This window comes from Haliotis cracherodii, unplaced genomic scaffold, assembly GCF_022045235.1.
Source record: "Haliotis cracherodii isolate W230 unplaced genomic scaffold, xgHalCrac1.p SCAF_19, whole genome shotgun sequence".
Lineage (NCBI taxonomy): Eukaryota > Metazoa > Mollusca > Gastropoda > Lepetellida > Haliotidae > Haliotis > Haliotis cracherodii.
This window is the reverse complement of record NW_027266274.1, coordinates 9,293,228-9,312,278: the sequence shown is the minus strand read 5'-3', so window position 1 is coordinate 9,312,278 and position 19,051 is coordinate 9,293,228. Positions and strand designations below refer to the sequence as shown.

At 41.4% G+C, this 19,051-nt stretch overlaps 1 protein-coding gene across 1 annotated transcript in view; it reads right to left on the bottom strand.

Annotated features, from left to right (window-relative positions):
* Positions 1–19,051, bottom strand: part of LOC139466734 (phosphatidylinositol 4-phosphate 3-kinase C2 domain-containing subunit alpha-like) — a 68,964-nt gene that overhangs the window by 9,867 nt on the left and 40,046 nt on the right. Inside the window, exons 15-32 of the mRNA XM_071248392.1 lie at positions 18,385–18,446; positions 17,300–17,380; positions 15,581–15,769; positions 15,114–15,207; positions 13,105–13,199; positions 12,149–12,326; positions 11,379–11,486; positions 10,955–11,047; positions 8,994–9,123; positions 8,543–8,679; positions 7,105–7,274; positions 6,031–6,187; positions 4,187–4,293; positions 2,964–3,089; positions 2,158–2,233; positions 1,488–1,624; positions 785–890; positions 275–362 (exon numbers count right to left, since the gene is read on the bottom strand). Coding sequence (XP_071104493.1) covers positions 275–362; positions 785–890; positions 1,488–1,624; positions 2,158–2,233; positions 2,964–3,089; positions 4,187–4,293; positions 6,031–6,187; positions 7,105–7,274; positions 8,543–8,679; positions 8,994–9,123; positions 10,955–11,047; positions 11,379–11,486; positions 12,149–12,326; positions 13,105–13,199; positions 15,114–15,207; positions 15,581–15,769; positions 17,300–17,380; positions 18,385–18,446 — 2,134 coding nt within the window. The remainder of the gene's footprint in view (positions 1–274; positions 363–784; positions 891–1,487; positions 1,625–2,157; positions 2,234–2,963; positions 3,090–4,186; positions 4,294–6,030; positions 6,188–7,104; positions 7,275–8,542; positions 8,680–8,993; positions 9,124–10,954; positions 11,048–11,378; positions 11,487–12,148; positions 12,327–13,104; positions 13,200–15,113; positions 15,208–15,580; positions 15,770–17,299; positions 17,381–18,384; positions 18,447–19,051) is intronic.

Sequence of the window (19,051 nt, the reverse complement as noted above, 5' to 3'; positions counted from 1 at the left end):
CCTCTTGACACAGCACTACAGACTAGATGACCACATCCACCTCTGGACACAGCACTACAGACTAGATGAACACACCCAACTCTTGACACAGCACTACAGACTAGATGAACACACCCACCTCTTGACACAGCACTACAGACTAGATGAACACACCCACATCTTGACACAGCACTACAGACTAGATGAACACACCCGCCTCTTGACACAGCACTACAGACTAGATGAACACACCCACCTCTTGACACAGCACTACAGACTAGATGAACACACCCACCTCTAGTCCTGGAGCTAAGGTTGTTGGTGCTACTGTTTTCCTGCTCGTCTCGTAACAAGGTGTGGAAGAATGTGTAGACTAGGTCACACTGAAACAAACACAGTGAGAGAGTTGGTTGTCTGTCTACAGTCTCTAAACCTTATTCTTTCCCCTTCTGCCCAGCCTTACTATAATGCTATAGTTCTATATGAAGCAAGTCTATATCTTACACAGGTTCAGAAACTCCCATCTCATTGGAGTTCAGAAATCTAAATGAAGTTGCTTTCTTCTATCAAAAATATACATTTTTGGAGACAAATGTTAGTCTAGAGAGTTGACTGAAGATTGATTTTAACAATATTTGATCAGAGATTAACCACTTTGCTGAAACGCATGAGCATGGGTATGGTGCTGACAAACATAGAAACATTATCAGGATCGTGGGGATGAGATATGAGAATGTCAGTGTGATTATTTACTCCATTGCTTTGTGGTAAAAGTTAAATTGAGCAGTTTTGAGAGAGTTCTTACCTCAGAAATTTCTGGTGCTTTTTGCCACAAAGCCTCCAGAAACTGACGTATCTCTACACCCCGACTTTCTGCAACTGTTCGGATGTTGCTTCGTCCCAGAACCATCCTAAAGACACCAAGTAATATTGCATAAATGTTTTGTTTACTGATCAACACACATGAAACAAATGTCAACAACATACAATCAAATTTTTAAAATGTGATACATTTATATATGCCAGCCAGTCTATAATATAAGGAACAGCAGACCCGTGAAGATCCGGGATAGAATAGATCTTCAGCAACCAATGCTTGCCGTAAAAGGCGACTATGCTTGTTGTAAGAGGCGACTAACGGGATCGGGTGGTCAGGGTCGCTGACTTGGTTGACTCATGTCATAGTATCCCAACTGCGTGGATTGATGCTCATGATGTCAATCACTGGATTGTCTGGTCCAGACTTGATTATTTACAGACTGCTGTCATATAGCTGGAATATTGCTGAGTGCGGCGTTCAACAACAAACCAACAAACAACAAGCATGATGAAACAAATTTTGAAATTAAAACAAACAATTGAATAAAATACTGTGACACATTTTCACTGATCCAATACATGGCATTGTGGCCTCCAATCGGGAATACTCAGTACAACTCCTGCAACCAAGGCATACATTTGCCATCATTACATGACTCCAGTGTGGATTATCTGACACTAGAGTTTACCTTGTAGAGAAGTTGGGCCATGTGACCAGCGAGAAGATGGATGCGAGTTTGTCCCGGAACTCCACGAACTCCTGGAACAGCCGGTAGATGTGTGTGTGGACTCGCTCGGCTTGCCGCTCCACCAGCAGCTTGTAGATCTGGCGGAGAACATTGATACTCTTAGTACTAGCAAACATACAACTACTTCTAAATAGTACTGTATGTCAATACTTGTAAATATCTGTAAATATATAAATACTTGTAAATACTACTATATGTACATACTTGTAAATACTACTATATGTTAATACTTGTAAATACTACTATATGTAAATACTTGTAAATATCTGTAAATATATAAATACTTGTAAATACTACTATATGTACATACTTGTAAATACTACTATATGTAAATACTTGTAAATATCTGTAAATATATAAAAACCAGGATATTTTTAAAAATCTGTAAATACTAGCATAAAATATATAAATACTAAACACTTGTAAATACTAGTAAATATGTAACTACTTGTAAATATCTGTAAATAGTTGTAAATACTGGTAAGTAAGTACATACTTATAAATACCTGTAAATCTATAAATACTTGTAAATATCTGTAAACACCAGGTAGCTTTAAGCAGTTTAAGGATCTGCTGACTCAACACTGGGGCCATACACGTTTACACTTACATAATGCTTCTCTGGAGTGTATCGTTTGTCAAAGGACACCAGCTGGACACGCAATATTTTCCCGTCAGTCTGCATACTGAGGAGGACATGGACATTGTGAATACATCAGAAAACAACTCCCTGTATTGTGTACAGGACAGATACACTGGGGTATACAATGTGGTGATTATTATTATATTATATATTAGCATAACATACTTTGCAATAGAGTATTATTATTATTATTATTATTGTTGTTGTTATTAACAACAACAACAACAATGCCCGACTGTGCCAGGATCACTCAAACCCTCTTTGCTGCATTTTTAATTTTAATCTGTAAATAATAATAACAACAACAACAACAACAACAACAACAGCAGCAGCAGCAGCAGCAGCAACAACAACAACAATAATGCCCGACTGTGCCAGGATCACACAAACCCTCTTTGTCGCATTTTTAATTTTAATCTGTAAACAACAACAACAACAACAACAACAACAACAATATTCAGACATCTCTGATTCATATTTGTTCCCCAATAAGTGGATCCATATGCATTCAAGTTATCTTTCTCAACTCCCTGGGGAGTATTCAACCCATGCTGCCTGCGGGAATGAGAAGGTTTTTACATACACCTTGCATATCGGGTACCCATTCCCTGCTGGGTGAACAGAGGCACTTGCCCAGGGTGACACCACACGTTTTGACTCCTGTGTTCCGGGTGTAGGAACGTATTCGTGTTTCCACCATCTGGTCATCTACCGACGAATAAGTGGACTGTTAGGCAGGGTGAATGTGCTGTACAGATTTCAGCCATGCTTACCTGTAAGTCTTGGGCACAAAGGACAGCAGCGCCCCCTCCTGGTGAGACGAGAACTTGAGCTGAGCGAGGTTGTGGATGAAGAAGTTGAACTGCGTGAACACGGACTTGAGACTGTCTTCAATCATCCTGCAACATGCCACGGGTGAGTGAGTGAGTGCATGAGTGAGTGAGTGAGTGAGTGAGTGAGTGAGTGAGTGAGTGAGTGGAATCGAACCATAATATTCAGCAGGAAGAGTGAACGCTTTAACCACTGGGCTACCCCACTGCCCCTGCAACAGGAGATGAGTGGGGACTGAGGTGGCCAGCATCCTCCTCTGTCATCACCTTCACCTTCAGGGCCCTGTTCCACAAAACACACTTGGCATCCTCCAATACTTTAACACAGACACAACACACTAATGACAGTTGTAGCGCCAAGATCACTTTGAGGAACGGGGCCCAGGATGGTGGGAGGACAAACTTGTCCCTTCTCCTAATGGGTCGTCTGAGGCACAATTTGCTGTACAGAGTTGTGTCCCTTGGGCATGCCAAAAACCTAGGATCATTGGTTGGCTCCGATTATGTTTCTGGGTTTGTCAGCACCTTACTCATGCTCATGGGTTTCACCGAAGTGAGACCTGCATCACTTCGGGCTTTCCTCCCACATTCAACTGACATACCGTGACATAACTCATATCCTATTCTTAGCAGTGTTAAACAAAACTCACTCACTCATTTTTCCTTAATACTCAATTAATGATGGCATAAAAACCTAAACACATGCACACACACAAACATGACAGTTTCAGACAATAGGAATTATAAAAATATACATTAAATAATTTTTCTCAAATTATTGGTCAGCAGGTGAAATAAAAAAACAAAATGGAATTTCAGAAAAAGAATAAATTATAAGTCAAGGAGTAATTTGGTACCATACTGAGTTTATTACAGTGAGTGAGAGTAAGTATGGTTTTATGCCGCTTTTAGCAATATTTCAGCAATATCACGGCGGGGGACACCAGAAATGGGCTTCACACATTGTACCCATGTGGGGAATCGAAGCGACGTGACGTTCAGCGTGACGAGCGAACGCTTTAACCACTAGGCTACCCGACCGCCCCTTTATTACAGTGGCTAATGGGCTTATGCCACATTCGTAAAATTTGAGTTGAGTTTGATAACGTAAGCATGGACTGAGGTCCTCCCCACAGAGCGAGGACACCATGTGTCCTGGGACTCACCTTGTAAACAAAGCAGCAGCCTGAGCGTCAGATTGTCCGGGAAGCAGTGTCTGTCTCACATACGCTGCCGCCCTCTCAGACACGCCCGGTATGCCTGACCGCGCCATCTGGGGAAAAACAAAAACATTTAGAGAAACAGATGAAAACAATCTCATTAAAATCAGATCTTAGTTTTCGCTACCGCTAAACAAAGATCTGAGGATATCCCATTATGGGTCACGTCAGAACGACCTTTCGCGAATTTTGACCAACCAATGAAATGACTGACAAGAAATCGACATTAGCCAATCAGAAGGCAGCTTTCTCGAGCTTTACGACACTAGTTTCAAACTGGCGACTATGCTTTGAAACATATTTTGACGTATTCTCGATTAACAAAATTAAAACTGATAAGAACATGCTGGAATGGCTTCTAGATGGCCTAGATTGTATGGATATAATCATAAAACCCCGTAACTGTCATTGGGAATATCCCGTGTTAAATATTTCGTGGTTGTATGATTAGAAAACACATTCCGACTGTCACTTTCATGATCTGGTAAGCGACGATCTGATTGGTTGGATGAAAGGTCATTCTGATGTGACCTGTAATGGGATGTCCTCATATGTTTGTTTAGCGGTAGCGAGAACTAAGATCTGATCTTAATGAGATTGAGATGAAAAATAACAATTCTTAGTACACTTTGGTAGCTGCAAGACAATTACGAGGTATTTGCCCACTGAAGCAATGTCTGTGAAAGTTGCATACTTCCACAGCCAGCAGTAATTCAGCTAGCGAGGTGCTAGCTACACAATCAGCCAGGATACTCATAAAGGGTGAATCCAAAAATAAAATCAGTTTCAAGAGCTGCAATTTGATGGAAATCATTTCAGGCATACAGTTCAAGTGAAGCATTATGGGAACAATGGCCCCGGAATCAGAAATACAGTTCTGAGGATTCATTTTTCTTAAAATGGAGGCATTGTGTGTTTTCAGGGATCAATGATCCTGGTCATCAGAAGCCGAAATACAGGATTTCTGGCACTGATGTAACAGAGGTTATATATTCATAACAATTACCGTATTGGACGTAATAAGCGCCCCGCTCTAATAAGCGCCCACGGCGATAATTGCTAATATATTGGCTAGTGAACAATGCCAATTAGCACTCCTTCCTATTGAACAATGTACACAAGACTTATTTATTTGCGTATAATACACACTCGTGTGTTATATGCATTCATAATTATGGGCAATTAAATTCTGGAAAAATGCATCTGTCGCATATAAACATTTCAGTGTGTCAGCATAAACCACAAAATTTATCTTTCAACTCTCTTTTTTCCACCAAAAAGATTTTTGGAACGCAGAGATTTTCATTTTTTTTATTTGACATAAACCTTGTTAGGGAGGCTTGTTCTACACAAAATGAAGACTGACTGGGTTCTTGAGCCAATCAAATGTCAGATATATAAACTGATTTGGCTTTTATTTCTTTTCCAATTCGATTTAGAAATTTAGATCTCACCAAAATAAAAACAGAAAAGACCACAAATATTCCTTTGACTATACAATAGGTTGTATAAAATATCCACAACAGTATTATTGTGCAGCCTTTATTATTTCAATTTGGAACTGCCCTTCTATGAGATACAGAAATTAAATATGCAGCTCAGAATGCTTCGCTCACTCTTAGCAAGAATTAAGAAGCCTTGACAGTGATTGGCTAGATCGTTCACCTGACGAAACCTCCTATCGAGGCTTTGTCAGCTTCACACAGAGAGGTATGGCATTAGTAAAAGAAAAATCTGTTTTTTAGGTCAACGAAAACTGAACTGTTCTTGATATCATCACGTGCACTGACCATGACAAAGAGACTGTGGAAGAGGTCTGCATGTTTCCGGAGAATGTTGAAGGCCTTACAACACAGGTCCACAAATCTCTGGAAGCGGTCACGTCTCCGCCCACCGTCATTAATCACAAATGCCATGTCTGACGTCAACACAAATGGAACTCGGTCTCTGCCAGAAAAATATTTGTGTAAATACATAAACTGACATTTATCACAAAAATATTCCTAGCAAATCTTAACCTGCAACGACAAAATGATCTTAGAATATATGAAAGTAATTTTTTTTTATAAATACCTTGACAAAAGCTGAATAATAATAATAATATAACAGGCTATTTATATTGTGCATACTTCCAAACCACTCAGAGGCATGCTGAAAGTGGTATGATCACCTTGGTCACTGAATCAATGTGCACTCAAGAATCATTCTCAGTATGATACCCAAGGATACTACCCAAGCTAATTATTAAACACTGGAAGGTTAACAACCACATTGCCATCTCATATTAATGGCTACCCATTCACTGCTGGGTGAGTAAGTGAGTGGGGTTTTATGCCTCTTTTAGCAATATTCCAGCAATATCACGGCGGGGGACACCAGAAATGGGCTTCACACATTGTACCCATGTCGGGAATCGAACCCCGGTCTTGGGCATGACGAGCGGACGCTTTAACCACTAGGCTACCTGACCGCCCCATTCTCTGCTGGGTGAACAGAGGCACATTTCGAAAAAAAATCCACAGAAATTCTCTTTCAATGACATGTGGACAGTTTCTTAAAAGAGTTGAATGGTGTTGTCATGATATGTAGTTATCATATAATACGGAAACATGCTCAGCTAAAATGCCTCTGTTCACCCAGCTGTGAATGGGTACCCGGTAGGATGAGATGGGAATGGGGTTGTTAACCTTCTAGCGCCTCACAGGCAGCTTGGGTAGTATCCTCCCCAGGGAGCTGAGAATACAATTGAAGCACACCCTGATCCATTGACCAGGGTTATAACGTAGCACTTTGAGCATGCTTTAGGGTGTGGATATGGTGCATTATAAATGTGCACATTATTATTAAAAATATCTTTTTCTCACCTCTTAAAGCTACCAAACATCTGGGAGTCTCCTAGAAACTTGCTGAAGTCTATATGGAACATGTGCCCTGACTGTTTCAGCATGATGTTGTCGTTGTGGCGGTCGCCGATGCCGAGGACGTATGTCGCCACACAATAACCCGCACAGGAACACGAGAAGTTGTCCACAGCCTAGGGTACAACAAACACATCCAGAATATCACAGTCTGTTGGATCTTACAGGAGGGGACTGATGATGAACGTCAGGATAGCAGTCTCTCGGTCAGCATCAGCTAATCACCCAAACACATAAATTACCTAACACTGTTGGATTCTGATTGGCTGAGACCCATTCTATTATTTTCACGTACCCTGCTCACATGTAAAGTACGTCTCTTATGTTCTCAGCTTGAAATACCGGATTGTTGGCATTACATTTGCAACATGCCAACCGCAGTTTCGTATTTCGAATTAATGCCAATCTCTGGAACTTTACGATATTTTCTGAATGAAGAGATCTAGGGGGAACAACTCTAAATTTCTTTTCTGTAGTCTGCCATAAATGCTGTGGTTATCTTATCGATTTGTCTCTCAGGCATATCTTATTTCAGTCGTCTGTCTCCACTTTCCCTGTGTTTACTCAAGTTTCACCGGTCATAATATGTCCGATAATGTCCGTCTTTCTGTCTGTCTGTGTCCGCCCTTTATAATCTGATACTTCAGTTCTGTGTGGTAGTGTTTCTGGGTGTGTGTCTGTCTGTGTCTGTCCGTGTGTGTGTGTGTGTGTGTGTGTGTGTGTGTGTGTGTGTGTGTGTGTGTGTGTGTGTGTGTGTGTCTGTGTGTGTGTCTGTCTGTCTGTCCGTGTGAGTATCTGTGTGTGTGTCTGTCTGTGTGAGTATCTCTGTGTGTGTCTGTCTGTGTGAGTGTGTGTGAGTGTGTGTCTGTCTGTGTCTGTCCGTGTGAGTGTGTGTGTGTCTGTCTGTCCGTGTATCTGTGTGTGTATGTCTGTCCGTGTGAGTATCTATGTGTGTGTGTGTGTGTGTGTCTGTATGAGTGAGTGTGAGTGTCTGTCTGTATCTGTGTGAGTGAGTGTCTGTGTGTTTGTCTGTCTGTGTGAGTGAGTGTGTGTGTGTTTGTATGTGTGTGTGTGTCTGTCTGTATCTGTGTGAGTGTGAGTGTGTGTCTGTCTGTATCTGTGTGAGTGAGTGTGAGTGTGTCTGTCTGTATCTGTGTGAGTGTGAGTGTGTCTGTCTGTCTGTCTGTCTGTATCTGTGTGAGTGAGTGTGAGTGTGTGTGTGTGTGTTTGTCTGTGTGTGTATCTGCCCTTTACTTTCTGATACTCCTGCTCTATGGGGTTGTGTTTTTGTCAGAGAGTGCCTGTCCGTGTGTGTGTGAGTGAGTGAGTGAGTGTGTGTGTTTGTGTGTGTCTGTGTCTGTCTATGTGTGTGTCTGCCTTTTACCTTCTGATACTCCAGCTCTGTGGGGTTGTGTTTCTGAAGCCACTCTTTGATTGGTCGCTCTTTGAAAGACCCAGTCACACCGTACGACACCTGAATCTTGCGTAGTGTCTCTGCCTCCGTCACCAGCTCGATGATCCCTGCACCACACAAACATGTCATACATCGTGGCCTTCACCCCAATTACCCTACATTCTAAAGGCAGAGGATCAAATTGTGAGAAGGCCTCCATTTCCAATTAGGAGCCAAAGTAAAGTGAAACAAATATCAATGAAGTTTCCTTTTTTTCTGAAGTGAATAGTGACACCTGCTAATCTGGAATTCCTTCTTCCTGGACCTAATTCTCCAACTACAATTAAATGATGAGAAATTTTTTACATCCAAAAGATATACTGGACAGTCCAGGATAACAACATTCAGCTGTCTACAATTATGTGTGACTTCGTTTATGTACCTTTCTTTGGCCCTGTCGCCAGACAGGAGAAGGTGATCATGCGAAGGTCAAGGCCATCTTTGAGCCAGAGTCTGTCCATGATCTGAATCATCTGCAAGGTCAGCATGTCCTGCCGAAGGTCGTCTCCCACCTGGCACAAGTAGAGGAACAAACAACGATTTGTTACAGGTGAGGTGAAATTGGGTCCAGATTATTGTCTGGTGATTTTTTATCTCAAATTTTGAATTTGTACTAACCAAGTTTCTCATCACCCATTCGTTTGCCGGACTTCGCTAAAGGGGTATGGTGTAATTTTTTTTCTGCACTTGGTTTTCGATTTTATTTTTCCCCAAATTATTGAATCCGCTAGAGGTGGGGTGAGCATTATACATGGGTGCGCACTATACTCAAGAAAATACGGTACTTATTATTTCCATGTACATGCATGTGTGCTTGTGTGTGTTCCTCTGTGTGTTAGTGTGTGTGTGCATGTAAACATCTGAGCGTGTGCGACTGTGTCTCTGTGTGTGTATGTCTGCTCATTAGTCTGGACTAATGCTGGCCACTGAGATACCTTGCCACAGTTTAACAGTATACTGACTCCGAGCCAACGAGTCCTCCCTTGAAGATCCGGGTTAGAATAGCTCTTCAGCAACCCATGCTTGTCGTAAGAGGCGAGTAACGGGATCGGGTGGTCAGGCTCGCTGACTTGGTGGATGCATGTCATCATTTCCCAATTGAGTAGATCAATTCCCATGATATCAATCACTGGATATTGTCTGTTCGAGACCCAATTGGGGCGGTCGGGTAGCCTAGTGGTTAAAGCGTTCGCTCGTCACACCGAAGACCGGGGTTCGATTCCCGACATGGGTACAATGTGTGAAGCCCATTTCTGGTGTCCCCCGCCGTGATATTGCTGGAATATTGCTAAAAGTGGCGTAAAACCTCACTCACTCACTTGAGACCCAATTATTTACAGACTGTTGTCATATAGCTGGATTATTGCTGAGTGCAGCCTTAAACAACAAACAAAGAAACAACTGTCCTCCCCTTAATACTGTGTGCCAGACAGGACAACAAGTACCATCTTTTAACGTCTTGTGGTGTGGGGAGGCTGGGGATCGAACCACTGACTGTCTGCTCTCTGGGCAGACACTCTGTCCACTAGACCGTGAAGGTGGCACATTTCTTACAAACAAATGAATGTGAGTGTGTTGGGTTTAGTTACTGAGATAAACATACTGGGTTTTCAATGTACAGCTGTTACCTGTAGATTCAACAGTGTTTAACTAAATTTGAAACCAAAACATTCAGCATGAGGTTTCAAATATTATCTTTATTGTTAAAACAAATGTTTGATTGTAGAATGGACAGTATTCAAGTGAAATCACGGCATCAGCGTAATGTGGGGGGAGAGACCCACGTGATAGTCGTTGATGTTTAAAACTTTGGTGAAACCCACCAACATCGGTATGGTGTCAACCTTGCCTGACAACAGTATAGGGATCTATACCGAAACGTCGCCCTTACAGTGAATAGGTTGTTATCCAGAAATTGTGTCTACTTTGTCATCCACCAACTTCTAAGTAATGCCTATCAAACAGTTTATCGGCATGGTGCTTGCAAAATGGACATATAATCTGGATCCCATTCACACAGTGTCAGCTTCATGTGGGAAGAATTTCCCAACTATGCAGGTATTACCACTTTGGTAAAACCCACAAGCTTCGGTATGGTGCAGACAAACCAATGATAATTTCAGGGTGAATTAGGGATTCAAACTCATAGAGAGCAGATCTGTTCCTGCAGTGCAAACAGATCCTAGTGCCCAGGGGCCATTCCACAAAGCTATCTTAGCGCTAAGAGGATCGTAACTCCCATACTTCAAATAGAGTTACGGCAGTCGTAGCACTAAGATTGCGTTGTGGTATGGACCAGCTGAGCTAATAGAAAATAGCAGAGACACAGTTAGACTGTCTTACCTTGAACATAACATAGACAGGGTCTGACTTGGTGTTGGAGTTCTTGAACACCAGTTTGAGCGGGAACGCATTGGAAGTGAAGTAGGAACAGGACTGGAACAGAAGTTGGACACATTTGAAAATTGAGAAAGACTAGTTATTTTAAACTGGGCTTGTAGTGAGTGACTCCGTTAAAATTTAACATTGCATCTGCAATATGTCGGCCATATAGGAAATTGGCCTTGTAAGCCATAGAAATAATAATAAGATAAGATAGTGATAAGATAAATCAGACGATTAGCTCAGAAGAAGTTGACAGATACTGAGATAGTCTGCCAAACAACCATTGAACCAATTTGTCCTCTCGCTTTTTTAAATTTATTTTTTTAAACATGGATGGGCTTTATTTACAGTATTTACGGGTTTCACAATCTTTTGCGCTCACCTTGATGTCAATGCCACACACTTCTAAACTGGGGTTGTAAGGCAAGAGTAGTCTCCCTTTGTCTTCAAACAAGTCGTACACTGTCTGAAGTTCGCGTTTCAATGTCGCCTGAAAAAGAATAAAATGTGGGTATAAATGAGGGAGAAACACGATGCATCATGGGTAGTAGTGCCGTAAGCTGTGTGCAGTACACTATGTGCTGAGTGCAGTGTGCCTTGCACCACCGCCCAGTGCAGTCCTGTCCCGTTCAGAGCATCTTCCCTAGGCAAGGGACTTAACTGACTGTAAAAGTCCAGTTTCCAACCTTGCCAAACTAGGCTGAAACCTCTAGGCTCAATCATAGTGCCACCAGTAGCTGTTACGAGTTATGTTCCTTCTATGACCCTCCTATTGACCAACAGGATTCCACCTTTCACCCTGATTAAAAATATGAAAAGATTTTGAAATTATTTGTTGACGCCGAGTTGGCGGTACATATGTTTTGCAAATCCTGCAACCGACCGATATCTGCACGGCAGTTTACAAACTTGATGTTGATTTCGTTACGCAATTTTGATTGGACTATGCATAGACTCGTTACTCCAGCCAAAATATTACTCCATACTTCCTGCCTAGTTCAGCAAGGGTGGAAACTGGACTTTTAGCTAACTCCCTTGCCTAGGGAAGATGGTTCACAGCTGAACAGACGACTAGAGTTTCGATAAACAATCATAGTTCAATGAGTGAGTGAGTGAGTGAGTGAGTATGGTTTTTGAAAAATCCCCACTCACATCTTTGTCTTTGGCCGTCTGCACCTTCTCTGCTGTTGCTGATAAAGTCCGGACGAGATCCTCCTGTTTCTTGAACTCCCGGTAGAGGGCGTCGCCAGCCACACTGGCCAGAGCCACGAACATCAGCTCATAACGACGCTTGAACATCGGGTCGAGAGCAGCAGCCCCCTTCAGCAGCCTGGAGGAAGGAGGGGGACATGGGGAGCTTGCATCCACGTTATCTCACCACATTATTTTAGAAATTAAAGACTCATGGTCCTTTTTTATTGTACAATAAAACACTGCAGGGAGAATAAACCTGCGCCCCTCATGGTGTATTCTCCCTGCAGTGTTTTATTGTACGATAAACAACGACCAAGCGTCGTTTATTTCTTATATTAGATGTCAACATTATGTACATGTTCCTTAAGGATAGTAATACATACATGTTTTAAAAATATTTATCCGTATTGAAATAATGATTACTCCCTGAATAGAATCCAACCTTGGTAATGTCGGACAAGTCCATTTTTTTAAAAACAAGGTTAAGTTTGGACGTTCCCGTTCCCTGACAATTATCTGTACCTTTTCGCCTAATACAGATTGTCATATCTCTCCCACTTTTGGATGCAATTGTTCGGCCATAACGTTTATCTAAGGGACAACTCACTAGAAACTCTCTCCCTTTCAAAAACAACTTCTTCCAATATTCATCAAGTACCGAGTGCATATTTGAATCTCCCGAAATGAGGTCATGATAGAACAATGTTTTATCGTGAAATAAACCACACTTTGTTCTTCATTGACATATGACATGTGACAATAACAGTGAGTGATTCAACGTCAAGTCAGCCATATTGTGACTAGAAAATATATATTGTTCAAAGACAATGTTATGTTTTGTAACTTCTGTTGGATATTTGTAAATGTTTCTCAACAAAATCGGCCAGAAGGCGAGGTATCATTCATCCACTTACCAGAAGAACTGATGGGCAAATCGAATGCTCTTGCATGACTGTTCTAGAAGCAGACGGGCTAGGGATGAATTGTGGTAGCTCTCAAATTTAAGAGCCTGAAATTCAAAACAAAACAGAACATTACAGTGGATGAAAGTTTCAGGGTGAATATTCATTAGAGGAACATCAGTTACCATGGTTACACAGTAGCAGTATCATTCGGGGTACATGTGGTTTTAAGCAACTTGCATTAAGTTTTATACACTCGCCAAAAGCATGAAACCACATGTACCCCGAGTGATACTTCAACAATGAATGTATCTTAACGACATGTTTTAATGTGACATTGTGAAGAATTAAAACAAATTAAAAATTGATAGAAAACAGCTGTTCGATTGAGCTGAGGTTAACTTGTGCTATGTCACATGACTTTCACTGACTCAAAAAAATGTGTAGCTTTTTGCTTTGAAGTGGGGTATAAGAGTTTATTCTGCCTCTCATGTGGAGCCTGTCTTGTTTGTGGCGGGGTATGGGGGATTTATTCGCCTGCTGAGAAATTTATTTCCCTCAAAGGCAGGATACATAGTATTTTAATAAGATCCAATCAGAACTCGTCATTCAGACATGGAGGTTTGATAAAAGCTTATAACATGTCACATGTATGTGTGGAAGTAAATCAGTTACCATGGTTACGTAAACTTTTAACATGTCACATGCATGTATCTGTAGAGGTAACATGAGTTACCATGGTTACACAAACTTATAAAATGTGACTTGTATGTGTCAAAGTAACTTCAGAATAGGACATTTGAGTACAAACATTTAAATTAATATGGGTATGAGTGTTTTGTAACAAAAGGGTAAAAACGCAGGATTCCTACACCATTAACCCTGTTTCCTTCTAGTAGGATGTTCAAGAGCCTCCCTCCACACACCTCACGACAAGATTACAGACCGCCCAGAGGTAACAATACTGTTAATATTTTATCAGGGGTAGAAACAAACATATTTATCCACTAGTCCTTACAATGATAACTTACAACACCCTTAAAAATGGCAAATTTCTATTACCATATTCGACGTAGTAAGCGCCTCGCTCCAATAAGCGCCCATGGCGATATTTGCTGATATATTGGCTAGTGAACAATCCCAATTAGCACCCCTTCCAATTGATCAATGTTCACAAGACTTTTTTGTTTGTGTATAATACGCACTCGTGTGTTATATGCACCCTTAATTATGGGCAATTAAATTCTTGAAAAATATATCTGTCGTATATAAACATTTCAGGCTGTCAGCAAAAACCATGAAATTTATCTTTCAACCCTGTTTTTTTTCCACCAAAATAATCTTCTAAAAAGAGCCTCCTATTTCTAATTTTGAGAGCACCCTGGGTGCTTATTACGTCGAATACGGTAGTCCTTATGATGCCTTAACCATAGGTCAGTTTGGCAAGGACTACAGGACTAGTGCCAATTTCTCCTGCTATGATTGTTTGTTTGTTGTTGGTTGTTTACCACTGCACTCATCAATATTCCAGCCATATGATGGCGGCCTATTATTGATCAAATTTGGACCAGGTATCCAGTGATCAATATTGTGTGTAACGATCCATCCGTTGGGGTTTGAGGACAAACCATCAATCAAGCCACCAAGTCTGAACACATTATCCATTTGGTTAAAACCAGCACAGACCTGTGAAGATCCGGGTTAGAATAGGTCTTCAGCAACCCGTGCTTGTCGAAAGAGGCGATAAACGGGATCGGGTGTTCAGGCTCGCTGACTTGGTTGATGCATGTCATCGTATCCCAATTGTATGGATCGATATCAATCACTGGATTGTCTGGTCCAGACTCGATTATTTACAGACCACTGTCATACCGCTGAAATATTGCTGAATGTGGCGTTAAACAACAACAACAACAACAACCAGCACAGGTTGCTATGGAACTATTCTAACCCGGATTAACCCACCATGCCCACTGGGATAACATTCTTTGAGGAATAAGAGTGTAATTTGAATCCTTCACCTGAATGAGCTGTGGAAGGAAGTCAATCAGATTGTCTGTGGGTATTCTGCTTAGACTGTCAACAGAAAACTCTCTCACTCGGAGATCAGGGAATCTGAAAATCAAGAGAATAGATCAATATTCAGTCAAAATGATGCATTGTCAACAATTTCCAATAGGTGTGATCTTTCTGCTTGTTTGTTTGTTGTTTAATGCCGCACTCAGCAATATTCTCTACCTGTATCAAGCTGTGTCAGTTCAACTTGGAAGGAAGTCCCAAATTCATGAAGATTGTAGAAGCTACCAATCTTGTGAAACTCATAAACACATATACAGTGCTAGAAAACCAAATATCATATCAGCACAAAATTGGAGATTAAAACAGAGGATCCTGACATGACAAAATGTACAGCTAGTAGTGCAGTTGATTACAACCCACAATCATCAGATCCTTGCAGGGTTAAGGGAAGCAACTCTGCATAACTTACTGAGGCAGCAACAGTTCAAACGACTGCATGGCCTGCACCGGGGGCCAGGACTGGAGGAGGGCGTAGGTGTCGGCCAGACACGCCCAGTCCCAGCTGTGAGCGGCCTGCAGGATCCGGGGCAACAGCTCGGGGCGCTCGTGTAGGTAGCTGCGGTACGTCCATAGGATCTCCATCTCATCAGCTGCATATCTGCAACATGGCAAGAAGATAGTAACGCAATACAGTCGTGCCCCGCTTATACGGACTTCAGATATCCGGAAACCTCGGTTCCCGGACGATTTTCATTCAAAACGAAATAATTACTATATAAATTTACCCGTATATCCGGAAATTCAGTTTCCGGAACCGGACGGTCATTTTCATACACAAAACACTGAAATGCACTCAAAATTGTCTTACCTTTCTGGACAGTACACTTCCGCTGGTGGTAATATCTTTGATTCGTGAGAAGTCAATTAACCAGTGACACTGAGTTACGTTGAACTTCATTACGTATTACGAGAACATTACGAGGCATTGTTTTATATCTAGGGATTAAGATTACCTTGTGTATTTTCTCGTAAACTAAGCCGGAAACAGCAATCAGCTGTACACACGTTTTCTTGGAATCGACCGGTGATTCGGTAAAGACACACCCAATGATATAACTTTATAGGATTTTTAATGCAAGGATCGACAACAATTGTATCTGAAACTATTTTTTTTTATCAGGAATAATATATTCCATTATTTTCTTAATTATATGCAGCCTTTACTAAACATATTTAAAATAATAATAACCCTAAGCGAAGCAGCTGATCGCTATTCTCGGGTATTATTTTTTTACATGGAACCAGTCTGACCAGTCACCGTCAAGGCTCACGCGCACGTGATCGCGTGATCGCGAGAATTTCATGTTGACATAGAATCGTCAAACAAAAACAAATATGACTTTTAACGAGTCAAAGTATGTCATTTATGATATATGTATCCATTCTCTGTCAACTAAAGTTCGTTCGAAGTAACTCTTCCAGTAAGAAGCTGGTTTCAGTTATACGGAAATTCGTTTATACGGACGAATTGTGAAATGACGCAAGTGTCCGTATAAACGAGGCACGACTGTATATAGTTTTATCTGATAAATTGAACAGGGAAGTTACCAGTGACGTCTGTTGTCCTAAGCTCCAGCTATATCATATCAGTCTGACATGTTATTGTATGTATGTTATCATCTTTCTGAGGCAAGGGAGTTAACTCACTGTAAAAGTCAAGTTTCCACCCTCGCCGAAAAGGGCTGGAATTATGGAGATATATTTTTACAAGTCCAATCAAAATAGCGTAACGAAATTGACATCCGGTTCGTAAACTGCCAAGCAGAATTTGGTCGATTGCAGGATTTGCAAAGCATGTGTACCGCCAACAGATATTTTCCAAATCTTTTCATATTTTAAATGTTTTCATGTTTCATGTCTTTATAAATCATGTGACCTACACTGACCTTGAATATTGACTTGTCACATTATGATTATTAACCTGTCACGTGATGAATATTGACTCGTCTGCTTGAAAACAAGATGGCGTCTGGTATGAATATTTTACGGTTTGCAGATAAGATACTGTAACGAAACACAGTCTGACCAAACCTTAGCCTGCGGCCTCTGTCCAGTCAGACCATCTCAGGGTGTTTTCGCATATTGACCACGTCAAAAGTAATTATTTGTATATTAAAGAGCAACTCACGTGGACGCTGAGTCTTTATCCAACACATCCTCTATGCTAGTCTTGATGTCAGGGATGAGCATGCTGTACGACTTCCGTGGGCTGCAGCAACAGGACAGTTGATGTAACGGTTACAGGTGAGGTGAGGTGAAATGGGGTTTAACGTCGGGTCCAAAATTATTGCACTTATATAGCAGCGTGCATGAACGTGTGTGTGTTTGTGTGGCTGCTTGTACTAGTCTGGACTGATGCCGATTTATAGTGCTAGCTCACTGAGATACCATGCCGCAGTTTAACATGAATATCCCACTCAGACACAGTGTACTGTCTCCGAGCCGACCAGTCCTTGTTTTAGCCCCTTAATGCCGAGCACCAGACAGGGTAACAACAAGTACCATTTTTGTATGACGCGACCAGGGATCGAACCCCGGACCTTCCGCTCTCCGGGCGGACGCTCTACCACTAGATCACGGAGGCGGTCTGTAACGGTTAGAAGTAGGTACAGGAATTTATTACAATGAGGGTGTAAAACTACCCAACTGCGAGTCCAGTAAAACACATGACAGAGGGACTGGCATGGTTGACACGTAAAGGGTCCAAAAAACAAGTTCACCCTGGAACCACGGAGAGTGTACAATGAGGTGAGATGAGGTGAAATGGGATTAAATGTTATGTTCAAGATTATTGCAAGATCATAGCAAAGTGCATGAGTATGTGTGTGTGGCTGCTTGTACTAGTCTGGACTAATGCTGATTTCATAGTGCTAGCCCACTGAGATACCATGCCGCAGTATGACATGGATAACCACTCAGACACAGTATACTGACTCTGAGCTAACCAATTCTTGTTTTATCCCCTTAATGTCGAGCGCCAGGCAGGGAAACAACAAGTCTTTTGGTATGACATGGTCGGGAATCGAACCCACAACCTTCCCAGGCTCTGTCCTCAAGACCAAGTAGACGATCTGTGAGTGTATGAGCAACAATAGCAGGGTCTGCAGGTTTTATAGACCTGAATGATCTTGTCAACACAGATATTTCTATAATCCTGTAAAAACACTCTCAACTGACACTGATATTCAAATATTCTGAGTCTGTTCAACTTACCTGGTCGGCTTCTTGATAGTTTCGGGGAAAAACAAGTTCTTCTCAAAATCTGGCAAATTTACCTTCAAAGAGAAACCGTATATTGACAAACACTGACCTAAGAGGACGATTCTGGGAGCTACTCATTTCATCTGTTGTCATATCTATCAGGACATGTAGTTACATATTAATCTGACAATTTGGAATTCTTCTTTAACAGCCAGGGTGACCTCTTGAAAACAAACTACAAAACTCATTTTACCTCATAGGTGGTCACTGAAGTGCACATTGAATGACCTAGCATGCCCCATGAACTGGTGTCGCTGATTGATGACTGCCACCTAATGTTGTTGTTTATTTCAAAATTAAAACTATTTATGTCTTTCTTTAAGGTGAGTTTGCACTTTTTCAGAAGAAGGCTTCAAATGCTTGAAAACATGTCTGAAATGCTCTTAATTCCACCACTGAGTTATTGACGCTTGAAAGTCCATCTAAATAAGAGATCATCCATGTAGATTAAAGAGATCTCCCATGTAGATTATGGAGATCGCCCATGTAGATTAAAGAGATCACCCATGTAGATTAAAGAGATCGCCCATGCAGATTAAAGAGATCACCCATGGAGATTAAAGAGATCACCCATGTAGATTAAAGCGATCACCCATGTAGATTAAAGAGATCACCCATG